Below are 19,526 nucleotides of genomic sequence, written 5' to 3' on the forward strand. Positions count from 1 at the left end.
ATGCCATGACCCAACTTGGGTCGTGGAGTGACCCGCGACAATGGATCACATAAGGTGACCTAGAGTGGGTCACACCCAGACCTACGGTGGGTTTGGCTGTGGTCCCGTTGTGGTTCTGGTGACCCACAATCATGAGTTTACTAACCCACAATAATGTTAAGTACCCTTGTACGGTAAATGTACAATTTACCAAAGATTTGATACTACTTTATTAGGGGTGAATGCCAATCAAAGGTACGCTTAACATAAATTTATCTACTCATCTTTGTGCAAATTAAATAGTCAAATTAACACTAAATTAACAACTCACCAATAATGTAGAGAAATAAATCAAACAACCCATAAGTAAGACACCAAAATTTTGAGATGAAAAACCCTATAAAGGGAAAGGGTTTTTGTCCAATTTCTTTGCTGGAGTTACTCAAACTGAGTTTCAAGAATATGAAAAGTCTAACTTTCCACCATTTTGTCTTATTGGTACCAATAAAATTAAACAAATGATTAAGATTTTTATGATGAAAAGAAGAGGATAATTATTAGGGTTAAATATCTTATTTATTCATGTTGTTTAATTTTTTTTTTTAATTTTTTTACTCATAGAATTTACTTTTTATCACAAGAGATTCTTTTGGCATAAAGATGAAGATGGTCCCTTCGTCAAAATTTTTTCTAAAATTTGACGAAACACCACGTCAGAACCAATCATCCTCCACAACAAAAATACAAAATCGAAGTTCCTTAACCAGAACCAAAATCAAAGACGCTTGTCTTCATCGGCCCCAAACCCGAAATTCCTTCACCCAAACCATTGTATTCATCGGCCCCTTTCACCCCAAGAGCACATTGAAACCCTATCGTCTTCCATCAACCAAAACATCTCCAATATCAACAGAAGCTTACTCCATGGATTCCATCAATCGAACCACAAATTCTATGAATACTAGCACAAATGCAGAAAATCAAAGAAATTCTATCATTACCCATCACAAATCTTTCTTCGAAACACCAATCCACAACTACCCATACCAAGAAATCAAGAGAAACCCCATGACAAATAGACACTGAAGAGAGAGATGAGGTGGGGAGAAAAAATTACCTTCTGTTACCAAAGGAGCCACCCCCAATTTTTTATTTTTTATTTTGTTTTATTTTATTTTATTTTATTTTTAAAAATTGAATGAAATATAATTTTTTTAATATTTTTTAATATTTTTAAATTTTATTTTTTTAATTAATTAATTATATAAACATGTGTCAAACCGTGATTGATGCTGATGTGACATTCTGTCAAATTTTGGATAAAATTAAAGTATGAATAAAGTAAACCCTACAGGTCAAATAATAAAAAACTTAAACCATAGAAATGAATAAAGTATTAACCCTAATTATTAATCCTAATTATTAATCAAGGTTATCTTGATTTCATTTTTTGGCGGGTGAACAAAGAATTTAATGTGCCAAATCTCAATAATTTTTAGATTTTTTCTACATTGAATTAGTTATATTGGGTTTTTTTTTTTTTTTTTGGTAAGTATATTGGGTTTTTATTAGGCTGCAATATCATCTTTGTTTTTGTTTTAATCTACTTTTTCTCCTTCTTTGTTCCCTTGTCCATGCTAATGTACGCTTGGTCAGAATGAAGTTGCCAGACATTTACAGTTTAAAGTGATTCACGCCTCACTCATTCCACTTTTTAGGTCATCCAGATTTATGCTTAGCAAAATTAAGTAGACTTGAGGAAATGGACGGAAACAGTAAAGGTATGTTGGGTTACATTTCTTCACTCTCTTTTATGCACATGCTTTACTTTATAAAAGTCGTGGAAGGACAATAATTTAGTGCGGAGATGCATTTAACTTTTCTGACTCTGATCGAGACCGAGAACATCAGCACATGGGTATAAAATAAATGGACGGAATTTGGGCCCAGTAAGCACAATTAATTGTCTTACTAAACACGTGTTGGACCCACGCGTGGAGCTGGCCAATAATCCTCGTTGGTTTATTAAGAAAGATCAAGCTCTTCTGGTTTTGTTGTTATCCTTGAGCAAAAAAAAAAAAAAAAAACTAAGAAAAAAAGTAAAGAAGACAATCTTATTAAATTAAGAGAATTTATACTTAAGAAATTTATATTTAAGCTTTATTAGTATATATTACCCATCAAACTATACTCTTAAGAAATTACTAATTAATTCGTTTACCTTTCAGTTTCAGTAGTGTAGTGATTGATCTAAAACACGAAATAAGAAAGTGTTTTAGACCAATTGTTATTTAAAGTTGGACATACGAAGTACAAAAGATTTGAGCTCGATCTTAGTTTGTTTAGTTCATAAACAAGCTCAAACGACCATCTCAACGAACCAAACTCAAACCGTTTACGAATGAATAACTTGGGTTTGTTTTAAAAATTTATAGCCCTGATTATGAAATTCTCCTTTTTGGTTTGATCATGGGCCTTGCTTCTTTGTGTGATTTATCAATTTTAAGATGGTAGTTTAGTTCGAGCTGTTGAGCTAGCTGGGCCATGATGGGACATCTGAGCAGGCCTCATTATTATTTTTTACTTTTTTGTTGAGTACTCGTTTTCCGGCCCAAACATCTGCTTGCTCTTACAGAAACTTTTTTATAAGAATTGTTACACATTATTTTTTTAATCATCTTTTAACAATTTCTTTTGTCAATTTACTATTGGATTTGTGGACTCACATGTTTATCTTACAAATTTAATAGTGAATTCATCCATTCATTATAAAAAAAAATGATGAAAAATGAAATAAAGAATAATTTTTTTCTTTTTCTTTTTTTATCATTTCTCATTTTTCTTTGAGAAATAGATGCATTTGGGGCAATGATAAAGGCCATGTATATTGAGTGAGAGTGAGGTTCTGTGGATTTGGCCGACCATAGAACTGGTTCAAATCCAAATGAACCAATTCTAGAATAAGAACTAATTCTCTATTTTATAAAATTTGACAAATGCATAAAAGCTAATATACTATTCACCACTGCCCTGAATATGTGGGTTGTCAAATTCTTGAATAGTTTGGGCTCCAATGGAGTACATCCTAACATTCTCTTACTTACACATGATAAACACCCCATTTTATACCATATATACTGTTTTTTTTTTTTAATGGAAATATGAGGATTTCATTGATTAAAGATAACAAACATAAAATTCTTACAGAGCAAAGCAAAAAATTCTTACTACACAAAGTATAAAACTCTGCAAAATCATAGCAAAATGCTAGGAGGTTATAAAGTTATAGAGACAAATAAAAATTCTTACAATCAAGTGTTATTTATGATTTCAATCTCCCGCTAACCTATGTACAAATATAGTTAAAGAGCAGATCTACTTTGAGCAAACTAGATCTAGGATATAAGTAGCCAAATTTTCTAACAAAATTTATTTAAACTGGCAGTGAGAGATAACTTTTCACACAAAACTATCCAGGCCGTGAGAAATAACTCCTCACACCTAATTATTCATCATCGCTCATGATGAGGGCAGATCTAAAGAGAAAAAACCTTTTATTCAGAACAAAAAAATAAACAAACAACTAGCAAGGCAGCCGGAGAAGAGATGAATGACATAATACGGTAGAAGGTGGATGGACGCATAGTAGAGAGGCTGAAGTTGCTGATCGGGTCGGAGAACACCTACAAACATAAAGACAAAAGAAAAACCAAAAGGAGAGGGGGAGGGTAAGAGCAGGGAGTAGAAGGGGAAGGAGAGAGAAGGAGGGAGCAAATCTGCTTCCTCTTCCTCTCAAATTTGTTTTATGAGGAGAAAGGCCAAAAGACGGCTTCTAAGGTTTTTATTATTCTTAAGTTTCCATTCTCTTACCGTTAAATTAATTAACAGTATATCACGTCATATAAATCAAGTAAAGCCACGTGGTTTTCATTTAACACGTCATGTGCTAAACTATACGTGTTGCTTGACATAATTATTTTAAATTATTAATATATCCTAAATAAAAAAAAAATTAAACATTTAAAAATAAATGTTTTAATGAGAAGTAGTTGACCACCACTAACCGGTGAGGGGAGGCCAGCCCTCACCATATGACACTTGTCAAATGGGAATTATGTGTTACAAATTAATCGGTCTGATGAAACATATTGTTAATTAATTAGACAAGAGATTGATAGAGGTTATTTATCATTATTAATCCATTTGAGTTCTGGAAAGGTTAATTTATTCAAGAGAGAGTCTCTCTCTTGAATAAGGAGGTTTGCTTTCTTTCTTTTTTTTCATCTTAGTTTGTTGTTATTTAAGATTTGTTTATGGATCATATGTTTGAGGGTCATGTTTGTTCATTTCGATGTAACATTCCCATGTCAAGAACTTGGTCCTATTCCATTGCTGTATTTAGTGATATTGTCACCTTTTCTTTTTCCTGCGACTCTGACCACTTTGTGCATTATCCATAGAACTTGGGCCTACTAATCTTTTCCTTTTCATTTGGCAATATATATAATGCCTTTTTTTTTTTTTTTTAATTATTATTAAAAAGGTTCAAGGGAAACATGACGTACAGGCGAGATAATATTAATACTCACAAATGGTCAAAAGTATTTCCACATGACAGACGCGCCTAGAACCGTGAAGACAAAAAGAAAAAAAACAAAAAAAAGAAAAAAAAAAGGCATTGCTTTTGGCAAGTCGTTGGATCAACTTTCTCAAAGTTGACGTTAGGTAGATTGGACACAAATTTCCTTAATCCATTTTAATAAATCTCAAGTCTCATCTAACATGATTAACTTCTTAGGTTAATAGAAAAATAACAAATAACTATTAAGAATATTAAAAAAAATATGTGTCTCTTATATGTTAAAGGATATTTGGCACTTATTAGAGTAAGTTGTTTGGAAAAAATTTATGTCCAAATAAATACCATAGATTAATATTATGTGACATCCAATGGCCCGGATAAATGTCTTAGGTCAACAATTGCTATACATGGCTGAGAGGTGGCTGCACCACTGTTAAAGACGGTTTGAAATTGTGCTAGAGGGCTTAAGAAATATTTTGATACCTACAAAATTATGCTAAACAAAAAATTGGTTTATTTGGTAAAAAAAATACTAATTTTTTTTTTGACTTTTTGACTTTCTTAAAAAAAACAAAAGTAATTTGGTTGCCGGGCTTTTTAATTTTTTTTTTTTTTTTAGTGTTTCAGTTTTTTTTTTTTTGGTTATATTTTTTATTAAAAAAAATGATTAAGGGTTTTTTTGTTATTAGGGGACAATGACAATTTTTGGTAATTTACAGGGACATAAACACAAGCTCTAGTTTGATGGAACATTAATTAATAATTAGGTGGTAGTTTGAGAAGGATAAGACGGCTTAAGTGCTAAATAGCGTCTATACCGAAATTTTTAAAGAGTCTAGATTGAATTTCAGTTTCTCTCTTTCTCGTGAAATACTTAAAATTCAATGAACCTTTAAAGAAACTACATCATAGATGCTGTAGTGGTTTTTTTTTACAGCACCTAAGCCAAATTCGTTTTGAAGAGAGTTATGCCTAATTTTCTCAAAAATAAAAGTTCACCCTGGAGCACTTTAATTAAAGCATGGGAAAAATAGAAATCTCGTCCCTTAAGAAGCAAATATGGACTCTCCCCTAGAAAATTGGATTAAAATAAATTTTGATATTACAATTAGAGACTAAATTTCGGTATGATGGTGATCTAGCTCTTGGTCTCATTACCCAGGTTTGGGGTAAAAATTGCTAGCAATCCAAACTCTGGCGAGTTATTTAAGTAGTTTTAAAGAGTTTTAATTATAACAGCGAGTAGTTTTTTATAAGAGAAAAATTATGGTCTAGAACACAATACGTAAGGATGACCATACAAGTGCTATAAAATTCTCATTCAGAATATATATTATTAAGAGAAACTTCACTTTGGCCCTCTGAACTTCCACTCGATTTTACAAATCCTTTGAACTTTCAAATTTCTTATTTTGGACCCCTAAACTTTCAATTACTCTCAATGTGAACCCCTCCGTCAGATTTTAAACGTTACATGACGTTTATACACCTGATTTTTGTATAAAATTTCAACTTCCAAAACGTTTTTTTATTTAAAAAAAAAAAGAAAAAAGAAAATCTAGGACATTTTGGTCATTTTTATATTTTTAACGGCTAAAATTAACGAAAGGGTTCTAATTGAGAGTAATTGAAAGTTCAGGGGTCCAAAATAAATGATTTGAAAGTACAGAAGATTTGTAAAATTTGGTAAAAATTTAGGGGGTCAAAGTGAAGTTTCCCCTATTATTAACATACCACATGTGACAAATATCAAAACCATAATAGAGTGAGCACAACCAAGAAGCCTGCACCACTTCCAATGGTGGCAACGATTATTGTTTTCTTTGTCTTGGACTCGCTGGCTGTTGAAGTAGGTTGTTGGGCCGCTAGTGGAGAGGGCACACTTTCAGGATCGGGTCCGGCAACGGCAAGGTTGCCATCTGAGTTGCTCAATTTGAACACCTCCATACCATTAAGAATGGCATCGTTGATCGCAGAGGTAAAATTGCTTGGGTGTAGAGAAACGAAGAGAGCAGCCTTGCCTTGAATCCTTACTACATAGTCCTTGTACACAGGCGTCTCACTTCTTTTGCTCCACAGAAGTACATCAGCCCTGTCATCGGCTATCTTATTGTCTATATAGATCATGAATGGCCTTTCGCCGACTCTCGTTATTTCGGGCAGTATTTCGCAGAAATGGAGCCTCACCAGATAATTGAATCCAGAATCAACGGGTAATCGCCACGTCAAATTAGAAAGCAAGTTGTTGGTTCTGTTTGAACCCATTGACACTGCGGACTTATAGATATCATCAGGTGCAGTGTAATTTGGTATGATCGAGTATATGGGTTTCAAATATGGATTACGAGGGATTACGCCTCCACCCAATGAATAATCAGCGTCCTGGGACCATGCTCTAAACATCCCAGTGTCATCCACCGCCGATATGAAGCCACCGCCCGCGTTTAATCGAGCAACCTTCTCGAGTGCCGTATCGTAGTTTATGGGGAACGGGGAAGTTTGGCCGACGTATTGAGGGACGTCTGGACCTTCTCCCGCATAGTAGAGTTTCTCTGGCATGGAGACAATCTCAATTCCATTAACAAAAGCATAGAACTTACTAGAAGTTGTGCTTGGAGATGGGATGAATGTTAAATTCAATATTTGATCTTTTTCCACGTTGATGCAGAACTCCTTAGAAAGAGTTTTATCTTGTTTCAAGGAATCAGCATGGATATAGATGGAAGCACTGAAGTTGCTAAGTAAGGTGAAGGAATTGGCTTTGACAGTGAAGAAGTCCTGAGACCCTTCAAAACGCGAGTAAGAAACCGGGTAAAAGTAGAACCGTAAGAATTTGGGGCCGGGGGTTACATGAAATTCGTACATGAATTTTGAGTAAGATAAACGGGCAGTCTTGTAGGGGACAGTGATTACAGAACTGTCTTGGATTTGGGGTGTAGAGGCATTAGATTTGTGATGATCACCTTCTTCAATGGGAGTGAATTTGGAGTGTATGTCTCCGACCCACAGGCGCTTATCCATAGCCGTTGAGTTGTCACGAGTGCCACAGTTGATGGCAATATTATCAGCAGCGGTGTAACGAGGTATCAAAGTAGAGACTGAAGAGATATCATGAGAAAGAAGGCAGAATAAGAAGAAGATAGGGGTGAGCATTGAGAGGTTTTTCATGGCAGCTAGAAATCACTGAGTGTGACACTTAGAGAGCTAGCACAAAAGATAGAGATTGAATTGACTGATGACTCTCGTAATCATTCACTGGGAGTTGTCGTTCTATATATAACGAAATTGTTTGCTACTAAAACTACAGGATCAGGATACATTAATGCTCAAGTCAGATTCTAACTACAGCCTACAGGAATTCAACCCTCGCGCGAGGACTTTTGTTCTTTAGATGAATCTGTTCCAGGCGGGCAAAGCTCCTTTTCGTTCCGACCATAAAGTTAAACTACCCCATAAACCGCGATTGGCGGAATTTTTTTTATTATAATTTATTTTTAAACATTAAATACATTTTTATAGTATTTTCTAGCAAAAAATATATATATTTCCTTCAAACTACTATTCTTTTTTTATTCCCTAATTGAAAGAGAAAAATAGGTAATTACATGGGCGAATCTTTTTCATTATTGATCTGAATGGAAGAGAGAATGAAGAATCCTTTGAGAATGTTATCAAACACAATATGGGTATATCCATTTAACTAATAAGTGTGCACGATAATTGGCACATCTATAAACACTTTAAAAGGAAGAGAGATCAAGAGTAATATCAGATACAATAGAGGTAAACTGCCAAAAGGAGAAGAAATGAGGTTGATTCACAGCAAGGATCACTAGAAACACATCCCCTTCCAAAGCAAAACAACCACACCCCATAGTAGAAGCCAGTCGAGATGCCAAAAGAGTTGTTGTGGTTTCTCCTAAGAGAACATCAGTGAAGTACAGTTTCTGCGTAGCTGCAAGAATAATATTCCCTGAAGAATCACTAATAACCGCAGTTGCCACCACAAAGTTGTCTCTAATTGCAACATTAAAATTTCCTTTTATGCAGTCAATCCGAGGAGGGAGCCAGAGGGAGGGAAGTGCAGCTGCCTGCCAAGCAGAGAGATGAGAATCCAGGTTGATCTTAACCTGCAAAATAACCTTTCGCGGATCAAGTTGCAATGGCTCATGAATCAATTTATTCCTGGACAACTAAATAAAATCCAAAGTTAGAATTGCAAATAGTTGAAATTTTCTAATTTCAGCCTTAGGAATAGCAAGTTTACTGGAAGGGTAAATAATGGCTAAAACCCTATTAAAAAAAAAAAAAAAGGCTAAGACCCAATCCTTAATAGGCCTAGCTAGAAGAGAAGGAAGAAATCATGAGAGTAATAATCTAAACTAAAGATTATTGTTAATGTCTCACACGAGTGCAATAATCTAAAGTAAATCTTCGATATGTGGCTGATCCATCCCAATATGCGTCTTTAATTAGAAGCTTCTACTTGCAGTTTGGCAAATAACAACGGTTTCCCTAGTGAAGATTTTAAATATTGAAGTATTTTGTAAATTGCTTCCCTATGAGAGTTTTGAAAGCATAAACCGACTACAAATATATTAACCTGCCAACCAACTGTTGATACCTGCCTTTTATCCACTAGAAGCTTCTCATCACTTTCTTCAAACTTTTTTTTTCTACTTTATTAGACAAAATGAATAAAGGAGGTCAATGCACGAAAAGACATGGAAGTTGACTCAGTCCACAACCATCTGCGAATTGAGAGGTTCTAATATTTACAGCCATGTAAAGTTTTCTATCGATCACTGTGGAAATTGCGAATTATTCTCCGACGAAAATACATACTTTATTAATTAAAACACAAACACATGCACACGGATTCACAATCCTCGCAATACAGCATGAATATATGTCTTACAAAAACAAACAAAAGAAAAACCCAATTAGAATATAGGGTGTATATATAGGAGAACAAGTACGTACATCTAGCTAGCTAAAAGGAAATGCGCGCAATTTTAAGGATCGGAGCATGATCAGCATGATTTCAAAGATGGCTGCCGGAGGATACATTCTCGCTCCCTTCCTATTATACATGACCTCCATCTTATAACTCACTAAACCCTATTAATACGAGTTAGGGCCGACAATTTTTTATATGACTTACGAGCCTGATATGAAATGAAATTAACATGAAATAGGGTTGAGGAATATGACCTGTTTAATTAAATTGGTCAAGTTAGAGTTAACATATATAGTTTTATTCATATGTTTCGACATGACTCAAACCTAACATGCGGCATAATAACTCTCAATTTTTTATATAACTTGAGAATCCGGTACAAACCTAATACAAAATTAGAGGGTTAAGGTTGATGAATTTGACCCGTTTAATTAAATGGGTCGGATTATGATTGACTTATATAGTCTTATACTCATGTCTTGACACGACCCAAACTTGACACGTAGAAGCAGAACTAGAACTTTTAGTTTGGGGGGCAAAACTTAAAAAAAAAAAAAAAAAAGGGGGCAAAAATTAATTATTAAAGGTATATATATATGTTTTTTTAAAAAGTTTAAATTTTTTTGGGACTACCTAAGCTCCTCCAAGCCGTAAGGTAGTTCCATACCTGCCTACACATAAATACAAATTACCGATTCCTCCACAACTCCCTCGCATAAGTTGTCTACCCTGAGAGGTCTAGTTATACTTATAGTGAGTAAAGAAGAGAGACTCATGACCAAAGGAACCGGGATGAACTAAATGCGCCAAAAAAAAAAAGTACTTTATTTTAGTGGAAAAATGATATTAACCTTAATTGATCGCTTCCCAAATTACACTATATATAATCTCTCTTTCTAGAATTATGCATTAATTTTCTTTTTAATTTAAAAATAGGGCTAAATGCATTATATTTGTTTTTTTGATAAATGCAATAAGTTAAAGAAGTTTAATGATTTTTTAAAGAAATCTAACTGTCTTGCTTTACAATTTTGGAAAAGGCGAAGAACTTGTGGTCCGTGGACCGTGGAAGAACACTAATTTATATGTTGCGTCACATTTCTTCACTCTCTTTTATGCATAAGCTTTTACTTTATAAAACTCTTGGAAGGACAATAATTTAGAGTGGACTACAAAGAATATATATATATCAACTTGAAGTATTTTTATTTTTATTTTTTTCCACAAGGCACTGCACCCTCGAGACAATAAACTTGAAAGATCAAATTCCAACATTGCAGGACGATGATTATGGGTTTAGCGAGACTATCAGTGGGTTAAGCGAGTAAACCTGTGATTGACCCGTTTATTAAATGAGTTATACAGTTGACCCATTAGTGACTCAAAATTGATTATGTTAAATCATAATATTCTAGTTTAATGTCGAATTCGCAAACCGTATCTAAAATTGGCCGCCCAAATCTCAAGGAACCAAACTCAAACCGTTTATGAAATTATCCTTTTTGGTTTGATCATGGGCCTTCACTTATTTCTGTGATCGGAGGCCCGTCAAGTGATGAAGTTTGGGTTTCCTAGCCCAATGTTTAGAAGAATCAGAACAGTTCTGATGGTTGCCACAAAGACAACAAATTTTTTACACAATATGCATTAAAAAAAAAAAAAGGAAATTTAAGTGGATTAGAGGCAATTAGTAATAGTGTTTTTTAAAATATATATATATATATATTCTTTATTTCCAAACGGCAGGATTGAATCCATTACATGCGATTCATGATTAGTCTATTATCATCAATAACAAATATATTCGCCAATTGATTCTAATAGTTTAATTGACATTTCCTAATCTTCTATAAACCACTTTTGTGAATCTAAGCCACAAACCTCATAAACTATAAACCACTTACCACCGAAGATGGAGGTCTAGTTGTATTCGGGCTAATTCTTAATGGTTTGTGGGTGCAAGGTCTCTAAGTCAAATTTTCAAATGGAAAGTATTTGAAATTATTTTTATACCGCCAACTTGGGTGTTATTAGTGTCTTTGGTGAATCTGAGTCAAGCTATGATTCAACCAACTTGAGAGTGCATACGATTTCCCACCGTCTAGGTCATTCCTGTCATTGATTACCATAAGCATGTGCTACTATAATCAAATCAAAGTAAAGTAGCAACTTTGATTGTCCCTCCTACATTTTTAATTAGGAAAAAAAAAAACTATACACCATTTGCCAATCAAAATATCATCTCCTTTCTTATTTCTTATGAGCAATGCGATTCGTTACAAATTGACATGATATATAGTTCACAATTTGTGAAATGATTAAGCAAAAAAATTGACTTGTCAATTTAATTAATTAGTGATTGACTTGTCAATTATACACTTTTAATCACTTAAGTAATTATGGATTATCATGTCACCTTAATTTTATGCCCAAATTTAGGAAAACTTTAGTCTACTTTATTACCAATATACGAATGGCATTGGACAATATGGGTGATCCGATGGGCTAAAGGTTTAACATCTGTTGTAAGCCCAAAGTATAGTTCAACAGTCAACAGGGCTGGAGCTGGGTCTTGATAAACCATCTGAGAAGGCCTCATTTCGACTTTTGGCAACAATTTGAACTATATTATCTAGATGTTATTTTTTACTTTTTGTTGAGCACTCGTTTTCCTGCCCAAGCATCAGCTTGCTCTTACGGAAAAATACTTTACACATTTTTTGGTCAATAATAAGGTGATGAATATTGTTTGAAAGAGTGAGATATAATTGTGGTTCTAGGGATTTGGCCAACCATGCACAGAACTGGTTCAAAACCAAATGAATCAATTCTAGAATAAAAATTACTTCATTTTTAAATTGATTTTTTTTTTTTTTTTTTAATTTATAAAACCATCAATCTCAGCTATTCATAATCTTGTTTATATCTTTTTATGAAAACATATATACTAATTTCAAATAATGGAATTGACAAACTAAGAACTAATTCTCTATTTTATAAAATTTGACAAATACATAAAAGCTAATAAACTATTCACCACTGCCCTTAATAGGTGGGTTGCCAAAATTCTTCAATAGTTTGGGCTCCAGTGGAGTTCTTCTTAACATTCTCTTACCCCTTATATATAGACATCCCACTTTATACCATATTATTGTTCTAAAAATTCCTTATTTCCAATCATGAATAAGGGAGTGATGATTATGAAATTGAAGATTACGAAAATATTCTTACATGATCGGCATGCATATCTCATAACATTTTAGGGTCTGATTGCCTAATCTGAGAATCCTTTGCCAGTTCAATCTTTTCAATGAAAGTGGCTTATCTTCAAACTTTCTTTTTTTCTTTTTTAAGTGACCGAGTAACTTTCAATAATTATCAACAAAGGTATCTCTTTATTAAAGAAAAACTTTAGCAAAAGCTAAAGCTAGCTACTTTAACCTTTATACAAACCAACCATGACGTACGTACCAACAAAAAAAGAAGACCCAGTGATAATTTATTAGAGAAATTAAATACTATTGGATTTTTGTTTGCAATTTTTATATAATCTTGCCATAAAATTTCCTTCTAGTATGGTTGCTTACTATCATTCCTAATTTTTTAAAAGGAAAATATATTTATTTATGCCATATAAAATCTAATAACTTAGGACATCTGAGATTTATTAAATAATTAAAACTTCTCTGCGATAATTTGTTGGATTCTTTGGAAAATTTTCAGTATAATTAAATCATTAGCTACATCTCTTTTGTGTGTAGTCAATATCCAGTTTTTCTCAGGTGTAATGTGATTTTTTATTTTTTTCTGATAGCTCACTAATAGATTTTGTATTGTCTAATGTGTTGATTTTATTGTTAGTAAAATTAATATATATAATGGATGATTTATCTTCCAACTTTATCTTTACAAGTGGGTCGACATATATATTTTTTTTCTCTTTCTCTCTTTAACTTTTCATTTTTCTCTCCATTAATTACTTTCCAAAACAGTTATAGCCGGTTGGTAAAAGTGTTCGGACCATATGTCGGGTGCCTCCCTTTAGTGGATCATAAACAAATAATGCTGGGTACAAACGTAATCATTCTAACTACTTTTATTATATGATTAGAAAAATAATGTAATAAAAGTTGTTTAAATGATTACACGTGTACCCAATATTTATTACTTTTATTACATGTTAGAAATTATATGATAATATAGCTCCAACTAATTAAACAGGATGAACCCAGTCATGTAATGAGACTTGAGTTTAGAGATTATGAAAATCCAACTTTCCACCATTTCATCTAATTGGTACCAACAAAATTAAACAAATGATTAATGTTTTTATGATGAAAAGAAGATGATAATTATTAATCATAGGTGACCTGATTTCAGCTATATATCCCTATGCGGGGTGTCGACAAAATCTATTTCATTGGGTACCTCTTTTATTGGATATTATGATGGTGGTCTATTTTGAAATCTTCAGTTCAGCCACTACCAGTGCTCTTCTCTTTATTTAGTTCTCAAGTTTACTTGTTATTGTAGTATGTTTTATTTTACGCAAATCAGCCTCTCGACTGCTTCTACAAACTGTTATTTTAGATGGTTCTGTTTCTTGGTTAGTGAGCCAAGTCATTCACTTGGCCTATGATCATCTCATAAAATCTTTGTTTTGTTTTTTTTTTTTTTTTTTTGGCAATATATCGATTATATTGGAGTCTTTAGTAGGCCGCCCACCTTTTTTTATCTATTTTTTTATTTTTTAACATACTTATTCTCCTTCGTTCCCTTGATCTTGCTTAAAAAAATAATAATAAAAAATAAAAAATAAATTTGTTAATGTACACCTTGACCTGGTCATTACAAAGTGGCCTGAGCTTCACAGATCGAGCCACATGACAGTTTAGAATTTGGCCTTTTTTAGCCTATTATTAATAAAGACTCATCTCTAATCACCGTCTCCAACCACCTCCAGTCATCACTGTTGGCAGCCACAAACTCTAGCAAGTTTTCTGCCTCCGCTGCAGCTGCCATCTCCAAAAAAAAAAAAAGGGTGGAGAAAAAACTTCTTTTAAAACTCAAGCTTGTCAAAATCTTCCTCTTGAATTTAAGGAGATGTTACAGTATATTTGATTAGCCTACACTTAGAGATTTGATGAATATTTTGTTAGATTACATTACTCTAATTAAATAAAGAAATTTCATTATATTTGAATAAATTCAATTCATCTATAAGCTCTATAAATAGAGCATTTTGTACACAATCATACCAATTAAATAAGAGTATAATGTAGCTCTTATGAATTTAATATGTGGATGTATATCATAGAGTTAATCCCCTTTTCCCTTTCCCCACATTGAATAAAAAAAATAAAAAAAGTTATAGACCGAATTACATAAATTCATTTGTATCTTTCTCTTCATTCTTTTTAATTTCCTCTACTTTATCTTTTCTTTTATACAGAGCCAATTAGTAATTTTTTTTTTTTTAAAATCTTGGATGCCAATTAGTAATAGTGTTTTTTTTTTTTTTTTTTTTAACGTAATTATTCTCCTTTGTTCCCTTGAACTTGCTTAAAAAAAAAAAAAAAAATTTGCTATTAATGAGAAGAACATGTTTTCTTGTTAGTGCTATTATAAAAGCACGTGAAAACATTTGCTTCTCATATGTTAAGTGACACATGTTACTTTTATAATGCTAAATTGTAAAAGTTTCTACAACTCAGTTTGTCAAAAACTTATGTCTTAATCCAATTTAAGAAAAGTGAGATATGATCTTTTAGAATTGACCTAAGCGTGTACACATGAAATGCCAGGATTTAAGTCTATATATAAATCTGCAGAAAACCTGCTGTGAGGGAATTTTTCTAGTACAAAACTATTTTTATGATTTCAAAAGTTAAAGCATCAATGACAAAATAATTTGGGTAGTTAGTATGTGGAAGATTTATGATTCGTATTTTCCAATTACGTGCTTTTTATGGTATATTTAATATTTCTCTTAAAGAAAAATGTTATTCAGTAATTTCAAGTGTTGATCGCTTTGCATTGTTTTTTCTTTTTTTAAAAAAATAAATAAATAAATAAATAAAAAGATGAAATGAAACCAACAAATTAACTCAACTTTTTAAATCTTCCAACAAATAATATTAATTCAAGCATTAATTAAAAAACACCAATGAAATCCAGATTAGATAGGCTTGCACTTGTAGAGCTCTTCAAGACCTCCTTTCTCTAAGCCCTTCTCTCTTTCCCTCTCTATCACTTTCTTTCTCTCCCTCACTCGAGCTCTCTTTCTCTCTCCCTCTCTCTGCTTTCGAAAGCTTCCTTCAATTTTCTTTTCGTTTTAAACTTCGAATACAAGTTGTTAAAAGTGCATGATCGCGTTTGAACAAAATGAGTCGGTCATCATCAAACACGCGTCAGATTTCACCTATGCGCAGGTGTGGATTAATCTAAGCCGTATATCTTCACGGTGACTGTCATTTGGAGCAGTGGCGGAGCCAGCCATTTTATATTGGGGGTGCCACTAAATATTTTTTTGCGTCTTACAAATTTTCTTTACCTTAAAAATTTGGTAATTCACACAATATATGTATTACAAAAAATATCTATAAAAGTTCATAAATATGTGCTTAAATTAATATATTAAAAATGTAACATGTGGACATTATATCAAAAAGATAAAAATACAAAAAATTGTCTAGAATTTTTTGAGGGTGCCGTGGGTTAAAACAATTTTTTGAAGGTGCCGTGAGTTAAAACAAAAAAGAATTTTGAGGGTAAAAAGAATAGAATTTTTTGTAAAAATATTTTTTTTTCTTTATTTTTTATTTTGAGGGTGCCGTGGGTTAAAACCAAAAAAAAAAAAAAATAATAATAATAATAAAATTAAATTAAAATCCTTGGGGGTGCGGTGAGGGGCAACGTGGCTCCACCACTGATTTACTTTTTATATCATATCATTTATTTTTTACTACTATTCAAATAAAGAAATCATTACAAAACAAAAATTTTTACTTTTTAATATAATTATTTTTACTTTTTTATACTAATTATTATTCTTCTTTTTTTTTTTTTTTTTTTTTTCCACAAATTGATAACAAACAACTCCTAGGTTTCGTTTGGCAAAGGCCTTTGAGACTTGATACTATTATCTTACTTTTTCATTTTCTCAACATTCTTACTTTTTATATTACACAAATCATTTTTTATTACTGTTAAAAAAAATCATTACAAAATTAAAAATTTTCACTTTTTCGTACAAAACATCCATACTTTTTCATTTTTCCAAATTTTTTTTTTTTTTTTTTTTTTTTTTTTACGTCAAAAAAATATATTTCCACTAAAACCTCTAAAGCCTTTAACAAACGGAAAGTGAACCAATTATATACACACATTTCATTCCCTTGTTTGACAAGTTGTGTTGGTTGGTATGGGAATAGAATAAACGTGAGTGGCATTGGTCTCCTGTTATCACTCATTTCTTGAAATTATCTTTTACTACAATAATCGTATTGGACATGACTTTTAAAAAAGAAGTCCTCCACTACCCCTGTGAAAAGGATATGCACGAAAGAGGACTGTGAACAGTACATGCACGAAAGAAGTCCTCCACTACCGGTGGTGGAGTCAGTCATTTTATATTGGATGTGACATTAAAAAAATTTTTGCGTCTTAAAATTTTTTTTTATCCTAAAATTTTAGTAATTCACACAATATATGCATTACAAAAAATATTTATAAAAGTTCATAAATATGTGCTCAAATTGATATATTAAAAATGTAACATGTCGACATTATATAAAAAAGATAAAAATACAAAAAAAAAAAAAAAAATTGTCTAGAATTTTTTGAGGGTGCCGTGGGTTAAAACAATTTTTTGAAAGTGCCTTGAGTTAAAACAAAAAAGAATTTTGAGGGTAAAAAGAATAGAATTTTTTGTAAAATTTTTTTTTTCTTTATTTTTTATTTGAAGAGTGCCGTGGGTTAAAAAAATAATAATAATAAAAAAATAAAATCCTTAGGGGGTGCCACGGCACCCCCAAGGAGCAACGTGGCTCCGCCACTGATATGGAGATGCTTTCCCGATCATACGATATCCATACATGCAATCCACAGGGCTCCTATCGCATAGGAATCCTTGCCAGTTCAATCTTTTCAATGAAAGTGGCTTATCTTCCAACTTTTTGTTTTTTTGTTTTTTTATGAACGAGTAACTTTCAATAATTATCCACAATGTATCTTACAAAGAAAAACTTTAGCCAAAAAAGCTAGCTACTTTAACCTTTACACAAACCAACCCAGTGAACCAACAAAAAATGAAGACCAGTGCTATATTAATTTATGGATGGTTTACCTACCAACTTTAGCTTTACAAGTGGCAGTGGGTCATATTTCTTTTCTCTCTCTCTTTAACTTTTCATTTTTCTCTCCATTGCTTTCCAAAACAGTGATAGCCTGTTGGTAAAAGTATTCGGACCATATCTCGGGTGCCTTTAGAAATTGGGTACAAACGTAAAAGTAGCTAGTAGGAATGATTACTTTTGCATGTACCCAATATTTATTACTTATATTACATGTTAGAAATATTATAATATAGCTCCAACAAAACAGGATGAATTAACCCGGTGATCACGTAATGAGACTGAGTTTACAGAATATGAAAAGCCAACTTTCCACCATTTCATCTTGGTATCAACAAAATTAAACAAATGATTAAGATTTTTATGATGAAAAAGAAGAAGATAATTATTAATCATAGGTGACTTGATTTCAGCGAAAAAAACATTTTTTGTGAGGATTTTTCTCTGAGCTTCCTCTAATATATATATTCAAACGATTGAGTCAACTCGGTCAAGTACTTATACTAGGTGTAAATCTTTGTCAATGTTACGCCTCTTAATAAATTGTAGTATATATATGAGTATTTTGACAAATTGACCCTTGGAGTTGGATTGTATTATCATCCCATATGCCATTAGATTAGACTAATTGTGAGCTCATCCTGTTTAATTTGCATATGAAAGCCTGTTGTTTTAAGTTGTTAGCTCCTCTGAGAAAAATGGTCCGATTTTCTGCTATAATACCATATATGAAACATATATGCAGAGTTCCATAGTCAAGCTTTCTAGCTAGTATCTGGTTTATTTAAACCAGTGAAACTATATATTGGAATTAATAGGGTTCTAAACCGAGGTTTAAGATGGAACATAAATTTGGAATACATGGATTGCTTATTTGTAAATAATATATTCAGTAAATTTACTTGATCCGTACACTGTGGACAAGAAGAATTCATGTGCCAATATATATTGTTAAGAATATTATGTTAGAGTTATTTATTTCCTTATGTGTTCTAGGTCTATTAGGTTTATCTTTCCTTAGTCTTTTAGGTCCCTTGCTTATCACTCATAGCCTCTCTATAAATAAAGGTTTCTGTATTCCTTATCATATCAGACTTAATACAATGTAGTCTATTGTGTGCTTATGCTCTCCCTATTATTCTTCCGCTCTTCAATATGTAACATCCTCAGCCTGTTTGGGTTAGGTTTGTAAATCCATATTCTTACTCACAAAGATCCATAAGACTTGTCAAACATATAAGACTAGTAAGAAGTGAATGCATTAAAGCCTAGAATATCACGTCCAAAAAAATAAACTGAAATATTCATGTTTAACAAAAATATGTCTCACAACGATAATATTAATCCTTATTAAAATAATTTCGTCAATTTCTGAAAGAAAACTGTGTCAACACACTTATTAACTTGACTAATATGAAATCACAAGAAATCCTAAATACGCCTGCCCCCATTCCGGCCTCCTAATGCAACCTGATCACCACCTGAAACAATAAATAAAACTGATGAGCCAAAGGGGGCCCAGTAAGTGATATCCACAACCATAAGCAATTTTACTCCTTATCCCATTTTGAAAATCGGAACTCATAACTACATATGTTCCCAGTATATTTTTTTTTAAGAAAACATAATAGAAAGCAAATAAAATATATTA

The 19,526-nt window shown here is 32.4% G+C and overlaps 1 protein-coding gene across 1 annotated transcript; it reads right to left on the reverse strand.

Annotated features, from left to right (window-relative positions):
• Nucleotides 1-5,317: 5,317 nt before the first annotated feature.
• LOC132180731 (receptor-like protein kinase FERONIA) lies at nucleotides 5,318-7,740 on the reverse strand. Its single transcript, XM_088516853.1, has 2 exons — nucleotides 6,318-7,740; nucleotides 5,318-5,354 (listed from the first exon to the last, which is right to left on the reverse strand). The coding sequence occupies exons 1-2, from the start codon at nucleotides 7,727-7,729 to the stop codon at nucleotides 5,318-5,320; spliced, it is 1,449 nt and encodes a 482-aa protein (XP_088372979.1). The 5' UTR covers nucleotides 7,730-7,740.
• Between the last annotated feature and the right edge of the window lie 11,786 nt (nucleotides 7,741-19,526).

The sequence above is a fragment of the Corylus avellana genome, chromosome 5 (assembly GCF_965113065.1).
Source record: "Corylus avellana chromosome 5, dhCorAvel1.hap1.2, whole genome shotgun sequence".
NCBI lineage: Eukaryota > Viridiplantae > Streptophyta > Magnoliopsida > Fagales > Betulaceae > Corylus > Corylus avellana.

Excerpts from the sequence above, each read along its gene's own strand:
- LOC132180731 (XM_088516853.1), bottom strand. The coding sequence starts at position 7,729 with ATGAAAAACCTCTCAATGCTCACCCCTATCTTCTTCTTATTCTGCCTT. Across the intron at positions 5,355-6,317 it reads GTTGTGCTCACTCTATTATG|CCGTCTTATCCTTCTCAAAC; the intron begins GTTTTGATATTT and ends TTAGCACTTAAG.